The following is an 18,830-nucleotide window of genomic DNA, read 5'->3' as shown; positions in this document are numbered from 1 at the left end:
CTATGGTTGAAGCGTGATTTGATATCACAGTGCGATACACGTTGTATATTAAAGGTCCCGCTTACCTTTGGGAGCGGTTATCTAAAAAATGTTCAAGATATCACTTATGATGCATATGTGTAGGTAAGTTGTATCTCAAAACATCCTACCAATATGAATTTTTTGCGAATATATATATTTTTCTCATTAAACCATAACTGTAGACGGTTTAGGCTGGAAACATTTTTATCATAACTATTGTTCACATTTTGTATATTCAACTATACTTAACATCGATTATACTGGTTCAAATTTTCACATTGGTTGTTTCTATCCCTAACTCACAACTTAGAACTAATTTGAAGCACTAATGCTGGGCTTTTGTTTCATCTGCAAAGGGTGAATTATGCCTTTAAATGCAGGTAAAAAGATAACGAGAAGGGACTTTCCGTAAGATGAGGAAGAACTGAAGAAGGAAGAGACAGAAGCAGAAGAAAGAAGAGGATTAGAGGAAGAAGAAGAAGAAGAAGAAGAAGGAAGTGGAGAGGATGAGAACAAGCGGAAGCGACGTAAAAGGAGGGAAGGAAAGGGGGTAAAGACGGGAACAACCGCCAACGAAAAGGAAGGATGGATTATGATGACGAGAAAGGAGAAGATGAAGAGAAGAAGCTTACAATGAAGACTCGAGATTTAGCATTTAAGAAAAAGAGGAAGAACAAACAGAAAAGGAGAACAATTGAGAAAGAAGGGAAAATAAAACAGCTAATATGAAGGGAGATCGGAAGAAAACGAAGAAGAAATAATGAGAATAGATTAAACAAAAGAGGGGAAAGTTAGCTAAACCTTAACATCTTTACGACAGTAAAACTACATGGGCAATGGGGCTTATCAAAGACTTTCTGAATGACGGTTACCTAGGTGACTGTCTCGGGGGGGGGGGGGAACCTAGTAAGCACTGTTTTACGCTCGTTATTGACCTACATACCGTGCTTATAGTTTGATGTTCATCATGCGCGGTACTCGGGTCAACGTGATAAAATCCTCGCCTAATGCTGCATCATAAATACTTCTATCACAATCTAACAGCTTTTTTCTTCTTTTTTTTTAGTCAAGACTGCTAGAATGCTTGCACACTATTGTTGTATGATTCCTTCTTCACTTCTTTCAATTTTTAGACTTGATTAGGATCATTGTCATGGGGTGCGTTTATTTCATCTGGAAACATTATACTAACCAACCTCAATGTAATCCAACCCGACCGCGGGGAAGGAGTAAGAATTTTAGAGGACGGGATGTCCAAATCGACAAAAATACACTCCAGTAAAAGAAAAATACTATCATTGCAATTTCATCCGAGTTTCGTTTCGTGTTCCGTGAGAAGCCTTCGATCAATTCATACAACTGAGATTTCAATGATACTGTGTGGGATGAAACTTTAAAATGTGATATGCCTTCGTCTGGTAGAGGGATGTAGAAATGAATATTTTTACCAGCAGGGTACCTGTTTAGCGATTCATGAATGTAAACAGTATACGTTCGGGTGGCATATCGTCGATAGTGGGTTCGTCTTGTTTCCATTTCTCGCTCTTTATGCAAACACCTATCATTCCTACCGTCTGGCTGAATTGACACAGGATCCTCACAATCGAGTTACGTGTTCTAGAAGAAAAAACAAAACCAAGATATCACCTTGGTTCCTTCTTTTCTGGAATATTGACGGTGTTAACCTACTAAACAAATCTATATCTGTTCGGTCGCTTTTTACGCTGGCTATGTCACAGATAATCACGATGCCATAATCGCAAGTATTTTTTAAAGCGAATAATAGGACATGCACAGTGCATGTATGTATGTATGTATGTATGTATAATATGTATATGTCCGTATATATAAATATATATACATATATATATATATATATATATATATATATATATATATATATATATATATATATATATATATATAAGCAAGATCATGTTTGAAATTATCATCAAAACACATACAGACACAACTGTCATTTTTCATGATGGTCAGAATAATACTTACACACACATTCGCCTGTATCTTGTATGTTACAGACAGAAAGATACATCATGTATTTCATATAGTTTTTCTCCTAAATAACTGCTAGCTTCTCGTCTTACGTGTCCGTGACGTTGACTCTCAACTACTGGCCGAGTCACTATTTTGATGTACAATAATATGAATATCAGCTTGCAAGAGGATCTGCAACACTAGAGTGTTCGAGCTTAATGGAGTCGGTTTGTTCGAAACAGTCGCACCACGAAGTCTCGAGCAAGTCGTGGTACCATCTATACATCTTAGGCGATACCAAAAACGATGCATGTACATTGTATATACATATATATATATATATATATATATATTTTTTTTTTTTTTCTAATCGGCTGCGGGCTTTTTTTTCCGAAACCTAAACTCCCTGACCAAAGCAAAAAATGAATGACAGATCCTGTGAAGGTAGCACAGTATGGACCTCTATGGGGTCATGGGTGAGCATTAAGAAAAGGATCTTTCTGAATTATGTGTGTCTAGGTGAAACGTATAAACCAGCATCTTATGTATAATATATAATTGATATCTATGATATGATATTGTATTTGTTTTATTTTGTTGATTGCGTGGAGAACCACATATTGTATACCCACATTTCTGTGAAACACAAGTAATGCGGAGTAGATAGAAAGAGAAAGAGATCAAGAGAAAGGGAGATGAGATACTGGAGAGTGACACAATAATACCTGACAAACGAAGTCAATACAGGGAGGTTTACGTCAAGAGAGGTACGCCTATATATAAAAAAAAAAGCAAGATAAAAAGCCCTGCAGTTTAGTACGCTGTTTCAGAAAGGACATTGATTATTTACGGTTGGCTGAGAAACTGGCAATAAACGTGACCAAAATGGATCGAACTCTAGCACTGACCTTTTTGCCATTATTATCGGTTTGTTTGTTGGTTTTGCTTTTTTTAATTTTGCAGGCATGAACAAGACGGTGTCATATATGGGTTTGACGAAATCACCATGCACTTTGCCCCTTGCAAAGTCCACACTCTATGTCGTAGCCAGTAACGCTATTATACAATTTGTTTCAATCTGCTAAATGCCTCTTTAAAATCAAATTTGATGAATGGGTCATCATCTGACCATTTCTAAATGAAACGACCATGATGATGCGTGACTCTATAGCTACTGATATTACTGTTATTAGCATTTTTTGGTTATTGCGTTGCTACGCGCTACTTTATCAGGTGTGAATCACCATGTTCTGTTGTTTCGATAACGTAGAGGGGTCCTCTCACGAGCTCGACATCCACGAGTCATACGGTCCAAGAGCTAGAAATTAGAATAGGGGGTCTGTAAATCATACACATACGAATCGTACAACCCACTAGCCACACAAGCCACGAGTTCGACACGAAGTAGAACAGGCCCACGAGCTACCCACGAGCTGGGCACTACGCAAATACGACACACAAACTCGACACTGGACAAAAGAGGTCCATGAGTTTGAATTGAATGAGTTCGATGCTATTTAACATGAGAAACAGCTACTGTCCTGTTGAGGGATTTGCTAAATTCTACAAATTCTGCAGGCAACATCGCCTCCTTTACCACACAAACAAAAATGAAACAAGACATAATTTTATGAAATCAGGAAAGGAATAATGGAACAGACTTAAAATATCACTGAAGCATAATTGGCACAACTGTGGAACTAGACTTCTGTGATGTTGGTCTTTGTCTATGAACTGTCTAGTAGTTAAAAGAGGTGCTTATCACACATACAAATCATTGACGATGACGCCGCCTGAATTGAAATACAGCAGCAACAAGTGACTGAAAAGCGTGGCAGTCCATCTTCAACATTATTATTAACTTCACCCCCCCCCCAAAAAAAAAAAAAGCTACACACACAAACACACAAAATGATAGTGCTAAAAAATGCAGGGAAAATGACCTGCTTTCCGAGAATTGATGGAATCAGGAGCAAATTGGTCCCGCGAACAATTCCCACCTAACCACCTACACACATACAAACAATTCTGAGATAATTTCCGTTACCATGGCAGCACGGAGGGAGCAGCTAATCAGCTGTGGTTATTTCATCTCGTACTGTATGGCTGCCGCTACCAATGCAGCAAACGCTATTTGCACGAATCTATTTATGGAATGGAGAGCGTCTCTTGCCGAGTCTCGGATCGACAAAAAGTACATGGAAATTTCCTCAGAGTGCTCCGACTTTGTTCGCCAGACGTTACTGACAAACTTGAGACTGCTGAAAGGTTCCTCAGCCGCGATATGATGCGATTTAACTGGAGCCAACAGTCAGCTGTTATGACCTGATCAGCAGGGAGGCAAGATTAGGAGTCCATCTCGACAACCTATTATCGCATGTCTCATCGTCTTCTTCCAGCTGCAAATGGACTTTCTCATCAAGGACAAGGGCAAGCTTGACCGTCGTCGAGGTGAAAAAATGGTTGTCTTGTAGAAAAAGGAAAAACCCAAAACAAAACAGAACAAAAAAAAAAAACAGAACAAACTAAAAATGTCGCTTTGGCGACTGGTATGCCTCCGCCACTGCTCATTATTCTACCAATAGGTCTACAGAACATTTTGCTAATCTAAGACAATGGTTTTACATGATTAGCAAATAACTTCTTTCTGATGATTCACTAATTTTCATGACTATACTTCAAGCCATTTTCAAAATATGGAAAAAAATAGTGATTTTTTTTAATTTTCTCTTGACCTTTGACCCCGTGACACCAAACAGAATCATTGTGCAGTAATGCACCTATATACCAAGTTTAATATACATTGGGTCATTTCTAAGGTACATGGAACTGTATTGAGCAAATAATACTGTAATTTCACAAGTAGTGTAATTCTAGCATTTTACCCTGACTTTTGACCCTTGACCTTTTACCCATCACCTATATTTTTCTCTAGAGAATCTTTACCTGTGGTACGCCAAGTTTCATGAAAATACCTACAGGCATTGAAGAGATACAGTAAATAGTAAAATTTTAGAATATGAGTCATGACCTGTGACCTTTGACCTTGAGCTTGTGCGCCCAAATGTTGATAGCGCAGCTTCGTCCACTCATTTATGCATATGCCAAGCTTCATTAGGACACCTCAAACGATTGCTAAGTTATGGTGTCCATAAAATCTATTACGGACAAAAAGACGGAAGGACGGAGGAACGGCCCCATTTTTTCTAACTTTCTAACTTAGATGTTGATAAAAAAAATGATGACATTTCCAGTGACGATTTTTCTCAGTTTCATGTGTATCATTTTTAGACGTTCGCAAGATGCTGTGTTTCCTAGCTAGATTCCGAGGACATGTGTATTCCGTCACATTTGCTTTCATCCATTCAATCAGCTTTCGCAGAAGTCATGCTAAGAGTAAGATTTGAATAAAACCTACGCAAAACAAAGAAAAAAACGTCCGAGACATAAACAAATTTTACTTGTCGATCATACAGTCACATTATCACCCTGTCATAATTCTCTAGCATCAAACTCCTTAGTTTGCAAAGATATTCCACTCTTCATGCTCAAAATTATACATTTGTATTCAATCTCCACGACTTGCTTCCTTTATACATGTACTTTTTGCATTATTTCGAACTGATTTGGAAGGCATATGAACATTAGATTGTAAAGTAACACGTATCAGTGTTGATGGATAACTTGCCTCTGTCTAATGGACCCATGATCTGAACAATTTGTCATATCTGTAATTAGATTCTTTAAAATACATGCTATTTTTGGCATGATTGAGGAGTAAGTTGACATTGAATTCGTTCCTCTGCTAACTTGGTAGGGTGTGTATGTGTGTGTGCGTGTGTTTCTGTCTGTCTGTCCCTCATTACTATTCAGTTATACAAAACCAGGGTGACGTTTCTCGCTTGGTAACAAAAATACATGTATGAAGGTTCGCCTTTCCACACTCACAGGTTCAGATTTGTTTTATTATAGTCATTATCAAAAACAACAACATTCTACACGGTATGTGTGTGATTATATATTATAGCAAACGTTAATGCTGTTCATTTAAGTTAATAGTACCACTTTGATATTAATTTCCTGGTACATGCTCATACTTGATTTGAATAATTTAAATGGAAACGTAACATTGAAACGAACTGTAAATGTCACCCTGATTCAAGAAGTCGTACGAGTGGACTTGTATTACCTTTTTATTATTATCATCCTTATCATTATTATAACTACTTTATACTACTACTACTACTACTACTACTACTACTACTACTACTACTACTACTACTACTACTACTACTATCATTATTATCATCTTCATCATCATTATCATATTTTATAACTATTAACATTACTTTTGTTATTATCGCTATAACACTACTATTACTATACTACTGTCATTAGGCCTATACCATCATCACCATAATCACTAAACTACCTAGCTCAAGGCTTCGACACCGCTGGCGGCTTTCACAAAGCGTACAAAATGTTTGATTTCACCTCATATTTTCATCCCTGTAATTGGCGATAGTTGTGATTTACGAAAAGTATTACGCCTCGTTTATTAGCCAAGAGGGGGAAGTTATCTAATCGGAATAAACATCCTGATTTTTTTGTGATGCTCTAGTGATCTAGATTTAGAAAAAAAAAGAAAGAAAAAGAAATAAGCAACTATACAGGCAATCCGAGAAACCAATTCAGCCTTCTAAAGAAAATTACTCCGATTATTTAAAAATGGAGTAATGTTAATGTCGATATCCTTCAGTTAATTTTCATGGCTTTCATTGTCACAGTAAAATATTGACGTGCGAGATTTTCCTGATACAATTATCGGCGGCGAAAATGCCCAATTTGTAAATGATAGCACGTTAACTTTCAAAAACTATAGCTTAGAATAATGCATTTTAACAATAAGATTACGATGATCTGCCAGAAATAATTGCCGTGCAACAGATTAACCCCTTGAGAATTATGACATCCCATAGACAATGGGGTATATAAACTATGTGGGTCACGTCGTGTTTTCATATCTAACTTAGAGTCACAGCGTAGGAACCCAATTAAAGTACGGGTTTCTGTATGGCAAATTCTATTTGAAATTTTGCACCACAGAGTGAAATAGTAACGTTTCATGAAAAATGTGAAAATATAAAGATAGGCAAGTTCCACAACTTCTAATCTGTGACTACTCAACAGACTTCGTAGGGTGAATATAGTCAGGTAGTTGTACACTGAATTTGTTGAAGAAGTCAAATGAGGTATACATCGCCGTAATATCGTAACTCATAAAAAAAAAGGAATAGGCGCTTGTTCACCGTCATGTACGGCGAAAAACATATACCCAGGCCTTCTGTCAGTAATCTAGCTATTTAACGTCGCCTTGTAGCCTCACGCGCTATTCATGAGCCTTTGTTCGGTGCTATTTTTGAAACAACAGCGACGCAAAACTGTCAATGGCGAAAACACTCCCTCGCCTGGCAAATTCAAAGTGAAATTTATGCTGCCGAACTCGACTCGGTGGAGTCGGCTGGAAATAAACGCACTGATGTGGCGCATCATGGCCGTTGGGTAGTATCATACTGCATATTTGTTCCGCAAGAATGCAGGCGACAATTTATACCCCGCGGAAACTGATGTTGCTGCAGTGAGATGTACACGCTGTAATGTGCCTTGACGAGACCTTGATATCCCTTAAGGGGGTTTCACACCAGGCTTTACGTAGAGTTACGTAGTGTTACGTAGAGTTGCGTAGTGACTACGCAACATTACGCCACTATACGCTGTGAGAACGCAACTCTACGTAAAAGGACGCCGAGGGACGCAAAATAGGTACGTAAGATGTACGCAAAAAATTAAACATGTTTAATTTTTTTTTCGCGTACCCTCCGCGTAGAGCTCTGATACGCAGGTTTTACGCAAGTCTACGCAACACTACGCAACTGTGCGCCATCTATACGCTATAGTACGCCACCGAACCCCTTTCACACCAGAGCACTTTTTGTGCTCGCGTATGACATGGCGTAGTGTTGCGTACTGTTACGTAGACATTTGCGTAGACTTGCGTTGACTTGGCGTACATTTTCGTAGACTTGCGTAGGCCTGGCATACATTTGCGTAGTGTTGCTCACAGTTGCGTAGCCTATCATTATAGGTGCAGATTTGGCATTCAAATGCCTGACCCATGTTAGAAAACTGCTTGATATCATTCATCCCATTGGACTCTGAATTGCTGGTGAATGTATAGCCTACTTACCTGTGCTCTTCGAGACTTGTACTTAACTATTTCTTCTGTAGGCGTAACAATTGTAAAATGCCGAAAAGGAAGAACAAAAGGTGTGGTAGGAACAGGAATTCTCTTGCTCGTTATACATGCCTCTAGTGATCAAAATACAGACAATTCGCCAGCACTAGTAGACCCAAACGCATTTTCTTCAACCCGTCTGGTTCGTGAAAGCCTATACTTGTAGACTCGCTGCTGGTGAGTCATGTCACAAAATGCGCAAGAGCATCATCTCCCACAAGGAAGTAGTCAAATGGCTGCATGGTCATCATGGGGCAGAGGGTCTGCTGCAGGGAGGTTCAGCTTGATGGCTTAATGGCTGTCTTGAAAGGGCTCTGGTTGAACACGGGGCGATCTTTAACGGCCCGTTAACGATCACCCCGTCACTGTACAGGTATGCTAACCTGGAAATATTTAACTGCATGTTACTTGAATATGAGACCATTCTGAAGCAAATAATTTTCACACAACAATAGATATATAATGTACTCTTATGAGTCCTACAAGGATTTGAACAATCATCCCCAAGCATTCCCACTGATTCCCACTGATCAGTTACTAGCCATCCCATTTAATCGAGAAGAAACCTTTGAAGTTATAAAACAAATTTCAGGTCTTTGCAGGTTTCTTGATGACAACATGTTTATCTCTAAGCAAATCGAAATCCATATTGTAGGTTCTTGTAGGTATTGTAAACCTTAAAGTTACGGCAGGTTTCAGGTTCCAAAGATTCCAGAAGTTGGCATCTTGTTTTGTAATTCTCAGTGCAATTCGTGTCAGGAGTTAATTGAATACCTGAGGCGCCATCCGCATAAAATTGATTATTTTAATGAAGAAAAATCTTCGGCATGCAGTTCTTTCATCAGTTGTTCATATTGCCAATGTATGGATCAACGCCGGATCCAAGGTTTGACCCACACTCTCCTTCTCATTGTTGCAACAGCTCGTTTTCTTCTCTTTTTCCGTTCTTGAAAACGTTCGCATTCTGCGATGCGAATCTGTAGGGCGTCCAAAATGCTGAGGAATTAAAGATAGTAGCAAAGGATATAACCTCCCCCATGATATTTTGCTATGTATTCGAACAGCATGAAAGAGTGAACTAAAAAGCAGAAGGTTAAATGTGCTGAAGTAGCTCCGCAGTTTCATTAATTTGTTAATAAATAGCTTCTTAATTACAATTGTTATTGTAATCCCTGCAGCATAGACATGCGTACTGTATGTTATATCATTAATTTCCTATCATATCGTTGTTAATGCAAGTCAAACGGCTGTGTTTTAAATTTACTTATGTATATTGATTTGCAGAGAATAAAGTATCTATCAAACAAAATCAAACAAATAAATCGGCGGTACGCAACTTTACGCAACTGCTAGCAACTCTACGCGGTCTCTACACCCGGCCTACGTATATATACGCAACTGTACGCGGGCTATACGCAAAATACGCTACGCGGATATGCGCTTCCTACGCAACCATACATATTGACACTCTACGCCTGGACCACGCCGGGACTACGCCAGTCCTACGCGTAGCATCATGATTATTTTTCATGAGTACGCAGGTAATTTCGGCGTAGACGCTACGCAACTCTGCGCAACTGTACGCAAAGCCCGGTGTGAAACCCCCTTAAGTGTCAGCGCAATTTATAAAGATGAGATGCCCGTGGCCTCGTGTATCAGTGAATTCCGCAGAGTTATTCTGCAGCAGATGTCAAGCGTTCACCTCTAAAGAGAATGGATAAAAATGGGAAAGAAAACTTGTCGTGTTCTTCGATTTCTTCAATTTTACATTGACAATCCGTGGAATAAGGCCTCTAATGGAAACAGCAAATTAGGCCCCTAAAAGCACCCATGAAACTTTGATACTTTAAAATTTTGGCAAGTTCCCAGTCACATGTTCTTTTTGAGTCATTGGTTTTCAGTGTATACAAACGGCTTTTCTCTTCAATTTTTTTTTCTTGCTACAATTTCTTCAACCATTGCTTCAACGAACCAACCATACAACCAGTATGAAGTATTGTTAAGGTATAATGAGTACGGTCTCGTAAGATGTGAGATTGGGAGAGGTTATGGGCATGGCGTGGTAAGACGGCGCTAAATCAGCCGGAAACTCCGAGGTAAGGGTATTGTGAAGGCTCGGAAGATGCCAAATCTAGCCGTCACTGAGCCATGTATAAGGGCCTATAGGTAACCGCCCTCCCCACCTTTGGCAACAGTAAAAAGAATACATCCCAAAAAGTAATAAATTATATATATATATATATATATATATATATATATATATATATATATATATTTTTTATTTTTATTATTATTATTATTTTTTTAAGAAGCGTTCATTAAATATCTGAGTAGTCCGGAAAAAATCCTTACCCCCTCCCCCAGCAAACACATGATATTAAAGGCATAATTTACCATTTGCAGATGAAACAAAAACCCAGCATTAATGCTTCAAAATAGTTTAAAAGTGTGAGTTAGGGATAGAAACAACTAATGTAAAAATTTGAACCAGTATAATCGATGTTATATATTGTTTATATTATTATATTGTTATATATTGTTCTTTTTTTTTTTTAACTGTATATGGCGTTAAACGTGCATTTATGCCCAAGGTCCAGGGACATTTAACTAGTCTTCAGGTGTACCCTTGTCTTTAATATCCGAACAGCAGCACAAATTGCATCCAAACAAGACTGAACGTCAGTGGGGGAGCTGTGGTATAGTGGATAAGACTCCCGACTCCCGATCGGAGGACCCGAGTTCGAATCCCGCCCAGTGCTTACGTCCTTGGACAAGATGTTTTTACCCACTATGTCCCTCTCGACCCAGGTGTATAAATGGGTACCTGGCAATGCTAGGGTAATAATAATAGCAGGGCCCTCTGGTAGAACAGTGGCAACACTGAAGAGGCTACCCTGGGTAAATAAGACCTTATTATTATTATTATTATTATTATCATCATCATTATTTCGACATCCACCATTTAGGGACTCATCTGCGCAAATTCGACAAAATGATAACGATTGAAGCAAAGAATTGATATCGTGTGGTTCATCCAAAATCCACCAAAGCTCTAAATAAATAAAAAGGTACTTTAGTCTCACTTGCGACGACGTATGTTTTGATCTTTGATTTTTTTTTTTTTTTTGTTCCTGTTGTTCTCGTTGATAATAATTGTGCGAAAAAGAGCGAGCAAGTTTCAACTGTCAGATGAAAAAGTATGTACAAGTTGAAATTGTGTAGTCAGAAAAAAAAGTGATATATTGCATCGGATCAACGATGAGTTTACATGAGACAGAAAAGAAATTAAATTATCCATCGTCCATCCGTCTTCCACTGCATATTTGACATGTCGACTTTTTCTGTCTGATCATCACGTCATCGTCCGTATCTATTTCCATGGACACAATTCTATACTCGCACGTACACCTTGGGATCTATCCCTTGTCAGAGACAAAACATATATAATTATAACACCCACTGTCCATTTCAGATATCGGCCATTTCATAAAATCATTGAGCGCACTATGATAAACTTACTACCGCTATGCTCTGAAAGTGTAATAGATTGCATTCTCATAGTATGTAGGAAATGCACTGTAAAAGTTTGAATTGTGTACGGTAGTATAACATCACTCCGCAAAATACATTGTATCATTCTATATTCTGTATTCTATCGATCTTAATGTGACAGATATATAATATTCATGTCTCCCAAGAATGTACATTTTTTTTTTGGTGTGTGTGTGTGTGTGTATGTGTGTGTGCGTGCGTGTGTGCATAGACAGATCATTGCAGGCTATAATTAAGTAGGAGCCAATATCGCCAATGGCTATACCCGTAGATCTTACTTGTGTTGACTTTCTTGGATAATGGGCTGGAAAGGCTTACAATAAATGATAAAAACAAACAAACCAAAGTATATGTGAAATGCAAGATTGAATTTTTCCTTTTCATTAGAGAAAAAAAAAAACACCTAGATTTCATATCTTCTTGATATCGTTGTGCAGTGACGTCACAAAGTGCCTTCTCATCCAGCGATGGCGGCATCGAAACAATTCATAACTTTTGAACGGATTGTCCGATTTTCTTCAAATTTCACTGATGTGTTCTACCATAAAAATGTTGCTGCGTTCACTCAATCCCTATACAGTATATATACTTCGTTTTCATTAGACGGTCAAGCCACGTGGAATGCAACTTTAAAAATAATGTGTTCAGAAGCATCAATTTATTGTTTTGTTGGTAGTGTTTGTGGCATGCGTTTAGAATATGATATGACGCCTCCTGCAAAGGAAAAACACCATGTTCTGACATTCCCTTCGCTTTGCAGTATATCTCCATATATCTTAAATACATAGAATAATTCCTTTGCAATAGTCTTCACTCTAATAACGACTCACCATCAAGTTTATACATATTGCATGCCTTCAGTGTGCAGAAGAGTACAGTATTATAAAATTTGTCACATCAAAACATCATCAGGCAACTGAATTTGTCAAAAGACCGAGAAAGAATCCGAAAAATTCTTGGTCGCAATACACACATCAGGATGCGCTGAATTCTAGATTTTTCAGTTGTCATTATAATCAGTACGATTGAAAGAAAGCAGAACTTTATCAAACTACTTTGAGAGAAAAAACATTAAATAAAAGCATGGTCGATGAAAAATAAAAGAAATTCATGATATCTAACAGAAATATCGTATCGTGCCATGGAGGCAGCTAACAGCAAATGCGATACAATCGTTTCAGACACCCCAACACGATGGTGGTTGAGTCAGCCTGAACAACCTGTTACCCGCGTACTCATATTTAAAAACGCTTAACGTGATGGGCGAACCTGAATGCTCAATGATCTTTTCCGATGCACTTCCCCACACGTTTTTCTATTCACGCGCCTCGTATACTGTTTTCTCATTTACAAAGAACTATTTTAAGGAGAGAAATGAGAGTGAGAAAGAGAGAGAGAGAGAAACGGAGATGGCTGGATGAAGATTAAAGAGAGAAGGAAAACGAGAGTGATAGATGAGTAGAAAAGGATGAAAATGGGTAGACAAACAAACAGTTTTGTAGACTTCAGTTGAGTAAAATTCAAGGGGGAAGGAGAGAGAGTCTCACACACATACACACACGCACACACACAGACACACACATAATGAGAGCTCACAAACTAACCTTCGACATGATATACGGCATGGCTTAATGTGTGAGTTTTTCCTTTCGACACTTGACACACTTTCACTTACCCTTGACTTCCCAACCGCATTCTTCGTCACTTTGGCATTCCTCTTTAATACCCAACAGCCAGTGAGAAAAGAGGACGATGGGGTTACTCCCTCGCTGGGCGCTGATCAGAAACACTCCTGCCAGTCGGACTGTCGACATCGTGAGCCTATTTCTCGGTCTCGGGAGAGCTGCGGTCATCTCACACTTCCACACACATACATCTTGGTTGTAATGCCTGAACAATTAATGACTACTATGTTACCCTTCTAGATCTTCGGTATCAATTTACTGCCCGCACGCAGGAAACACCAATGCGTCACAATAACCCAAAGTTTGCATCCGAGAAAATCTTTATTACATAAAAATCAACAACATGTCGATAGTTTAAGTCTAAGTTACCACTAATTGTGGTCGGGACGTGATAAAATCAAAACATTTTCCTTCCCTAAAAAAAAAAAGTCTGCAGGGTAATCAAAACTGTTGCTAATGTCACTTCTACCACGTAATTCAATTTGCATCAAATGTAATCAAATGATCGGCATGCACTTTTCCTTTTTACCGTTAATCTCATTCCACAATACAGGTTGCTCTTCGGCGGGATGAAGGTAAATGCACACCCTTTTAGCTGTTGTGCCTTAACCAATATAGCACAGCATGATATTATATCTTTGGAAAAAATACACCTGTATTCCCCGACGATAGTTTCAGTGACCGTACATAGCACAATTCCTAGATAAAGTGGGCATTTGTTATGGACATGTAATATAGATCATGACTCCAGACGTTAAATGCGTGTCTGTGAAATTGCATTATCATTTTAATTACTCTTTTCTTAAGAAGTTTATTTTTCTTTGATTTTTTTTTTCATCCTGTGTATACTTGATGTGCATGGGATCTGGTGAAGCACAACGTGAAGAGTAGACCTGAAGGAAATGAAATTTTCTTCTCAAAAGGTTGTCCTTCTGGGGTTTGCACTCTTTATGAATAGTCGTATGATTATTCAGAACGGGGCTTTTTGCCCAGCTTTGCCACATGTTCCCTGGGGTGTAATAATTTCGCTTGACGTTGGCGTGTCGAGGGAAACTTCTAGCGTATAACCTTAACGAGAAAAGCAAAGCAGGCAGCCTGCAATATCCAGATGTATTTCCAGGTTTTCTCTACTCCAACAGTGAAGGAAAATAAATACAGTGACACAATTCCTCCAGCACAATGCATCATTAATAGTTCAGGAAATGCGATGCCTTGTCGGTTGATTAGGTCTGCGCAAATGGAGGTATCAAGAGAATTCCAAATTTTGCGAGGGAATTTCAGCAATCCGCATGAGAAAAGTGGTATTTTAAAGGGGGAAAACATTCCTCCATTTATTCCGTTACATTTAGTAGGGCTGACGGGGATTTTTTGGAACCAATCACAAACAAAATGAATGATGATATGCTGATTCTTATTTGGTCCTGTTTTCGTGGTCTATGTTGGCAGTCATATTGCTGCCGACATACAGTTACCCACAAAATGAGATAATATTGAAATAGGACAAACTACGTGTATGACCACGTATCATGATGTAGACCGCAGAAACCAGAACAAAGATTGCTGAGATTTCCATTCGTGTTATTAAACTCTAATACTATAGATTCTTACTTGACATCGAACTCAGGACAACCCTCCTATTCAGACTGCGACAACTTGTCCTATTCGTCTCTCGTCAGCCATCCCCATGGCTGCAAATGAATTTTTGATAAACCATTACCACTATTCACTTGTTGCATTATGCCGTAAATTGATGATAAATCGACGAGCCAATGTAAAGCCATTACTCTACAAGTTTATTTATAGGCGCCGTCTACAATTCGTTAACAGTGTCAGTTAAAAGGTTTAAAAGCTCTGCTCGTCCTCACACCCGCGCGCGCCAAAGGGGGGGGGGGGGGGAGAAGTTGATTGGTCAAATGAACCACCTTTATCCCAGGACTTCATCCGTAAATTTCGCCAGAGCCTGAGGATAGGATTACAAAGTATAATCGAAATAACGCTGATTCCATAGTGACACTGTCTGATACAGTGGATTACACTTTTGCAACGCAAGATTCAATGCAGGTATGTACGAGGGCGACGCAGATGAGATAGTAAATATAGGATCATTTAGATCTTTAAACCAGAGTCATTAATTTGTCTATGCGATCGGGGAATTACTCTGTATTACGATATCAAACGACACAACTAACAAAACATGTCACTCGACTGTACAAATCGCGGCGGCGAAGTTGCCTAGCAACTTGAGGAAATGCCAAATGGTGGCTTACTGGCTTAAACATAGAGTGCATTATTTACAGATATACTTGGACATGGATTGGAGATCTATACAAGTCATGAAGTTATACAAATAATATTGTATGTACTTTGCACATTATTTGATAGTGCATTTTACTTGGATTCGAGATCTACAAGCTAAAGTATGTATAAATTGTATGTTTGTATATACAAAGTCAATTATCCGTGTTATACATATTGGCATATAACATGCACACATGCACACAATACACTCATACATACATGCATACGCACTTACATTTGTACATACACCCATACATACGCACACATATAGGCCTACATACAATACATAGAAACATATGATAAAGAAAGATTGGTTAAAAAAATGAAATTCTACATTTCAAAAGAAGACTCTCCGGAGATTTGATATTAATTTGCTTTATCAATGGTGTCTGTTCGTCACACATCAGGGCACAGATACATATTTGTGCTATTTTTTTTTTTCACAATATATTTACTGAGTACGGTACACCGAGAACGAGATGAGTAAGTGGTTGGACGAAAAAATAACCGACTTTGTTACTGTTTAAACGCACGTGTCAGCTTTTATATGAATTCACATGACTGTGTGCCAGAAAGTGACAGTGTGAAACGTACGAATAAGATGAAAATACATCTTCCAGTCTATTCGTATAATGGCGGGGGGGGGGGGGAGGGGAGTTATTACAGGTTCGCATGAGGTCCGTTTTCAAAGAGGAGCCGGGCGTTCCTAAAATATGCGCAAGTGTGAGTAGGGCCTTCATCGCTAAAGTGCAGGTACTTAATTGCGCAAATGGAAAACCGCATGGGCATGTCGTCCTATTTGTCGGCACACGTTCCTGTGCACGCTGTTTTATCATGTTTGTTTGAGTTTTTTTTTTCCTTCCTTTTTTTCTCACATTCCCTCTTTCAGTTCAGTTTCACGTGCCGCTGAGATCTTTCTTCAAGATTGCCTTTGTCCTGAACTGAATGTCCGGTCTAACATCCCCCACATCATACATGCTATCACCTATCTGCCTCTATCTCCTCCCTCCCCCCCCCCCTTCTCTCTCCGTCTCCCTCTCTACTGGTATCTCTCCCTTTACTATCTCATTACTCCCTCTTATCACCTCTTGATAGAAAGAGAATGCCATGCCCTATGGGAAAAAGTCTATCGCGACGCTAGTATACTTTGCCATGATTATTTGACAACTTGATATGGATGATAGTTTTGAGTTTCCAGTCAATAGATTCTCTGCTATGGAATGAGATGACTTCTTCATTTCCTTTTGGGCAAGTAACAATGATATTCATTTGATAGATAAACAATTACAGAAAATTCCTAGTTGGTTTAGAGCGAGCTTGGTGCATATACTTTTTAAAGCCAAAACAACTGGATACTGAATCTCTTTGATCAACTTTTTTTCTCTCTTTCTCTTTCTCTCTTTGTAGTTATCTCTCATTCTTCTACACATAAACAAACACATGTATGTAATATTATTATTTTGATATATCATTTCAACAAATATTCACATATTTATACATTCTCTATAATAAACAGACTATACTACATCCACAATTGCACAATTTATTATAATTGATGTTTGTTGTCATTATCACCGCATGATTATATCCATGATACCTTTTAAGGGGAATCGCTGGATTTATTGACAGTTTTCGTTTCACTTCATAAAAACAACAATAACAAACCAACTCTTGATTACTTTAGTAACACGCATTTTTCGAAAGCAAAGCAACTTATAAGGGTCTTAATCCCAAACTTTCGAATTACTATCTGAAGATGTCATTGAGCCTTCTCAAGATGAGGAGAATATACTTTAATTCAATTCAAATCAATTCATATATCTTCATTCTTTTTTTTTAACAAAACATAACACAGACTAAATCAGGCATTATAATTACCACAGGCATAATGTAAGTTAGAATGTGCGAAAAATAGATGATAATAAAAAAATAGGGATATACATACATACCGGCAAAATACTAAGTTCTGTTTAGAGAAAAAAAAAAGACCTGAGAGGTCCACTAAAAAGCATGCTTGTATGTTGTGAACCGCTCAATTTTTTTTTTTCATACTTACTGTAATTACAAATACTTGTCGGTCATCTATAGTGATCCGCTTCGTCTCACATACTCTGTTACTCGCACCTTAGCCGCTGATAGGACATTTACTGTGTCTGCTTCAAAGCACTGGAACAATTTACCACTCAGTACCGTTACAGTCTCCATCAGTCAGTGTTTTCAAAAAAGCCTTGAAAACACATCTTTTTAGTAGCAACTAGTTCGTAGCTGTAACATTTATCCGATTACACATACTGTTGTACATGTTTTGAATTGATTGTAAGCGCTTTGGGCCTTGTGGGAAAAGCGCACTATAAATAATAGTAATAATAATAATAATAGCTCAGTCGGTAGAGCATCGGGCTAGCATCCGGAGGTCTCGGGTTCGTATCCCGATGGATTCCCATTTACTTTGCTCAATTTTCCACTTCCAAATACTGAACACAAAAATAATTTAAGACAGGATGAAACATCAATAATTAAATAATATGAAATGAGAGAGGTAAGTCAATCAGAGATCTTAATCAGCTCCTAAATTCCTATTTCAAGCATTTTTGTCCCATATTTTACAGGCAAATGAGCGCAAGTATACCTTTTCTGTTTCGATGTCATTGATCGAATCGTGACAGAATGCTGAGGGAATTGTCCTACTTCATTAAATTCACATTCGAAGAAAACATTGAAGCCAATAATGTACCAAAAAAAAAAAAAAATGTGTAAAAAATGGACTGCACTAATTTTGCTTGAATATGCAAAAGTCATATTGTACTCATTTCTAATATGCAAATGTAATATTGTATTGTATGCTTTTGTCGGAAGTGAAATAAAAAGAAATGAATGAAAGGCACAAAATAGGTAGATAAAGCATTATAAAGATAGATGAGATCTATAGGTAGATAGATAGATAGATAGATAGATAGATAGATAGATAGATAGATAGATAGACA

General features: G+C 38.2%; 1 protein-coding gene across 1 annotated transcript in view; it reads right to left on the bottom strand.

The window, feature by feature from the left end:
• LOC140235472 (relaxin receptor 1-like) overlaps nucleotides 1-13,677 on the bottom strand; it is a 156,093-nt gene extending 142,416 nt beyond the window's left edge. Inside the window, exon 1 of the mRNA XM_072315499.1 lies at nucleotides 13,539-13,677. Coding sequence (XP_072171600.1) covers nucleotides 13,539-13,677 — 139 coding nt within the window. The remainder of the gene's footprint in view (nucleotides 1-13,538) is intronic.
• Nucleotides 13,678-18,830: the final 5,153 nt, after the last annotated feature.

The sequence above is a fragment of the Diadema setosum genome, chromosome 11 (genome assembly GCF_964275005.1).
Source record: "Diadema setosum chromosome 11, eeDiaSeto1, whole genome shotgun sequence".
In the NCBI taxonomy this organism is placed as follows: domain Eukaryota; kingdom Metazoa; phylum Echinodermata; class Echinoidea; order Diadematoida; family Diadematidae; genus Diadema; species Diadema setosum.
This window is presented reverse-complemented; position numbering and strand designations above follow the sequence as displayed.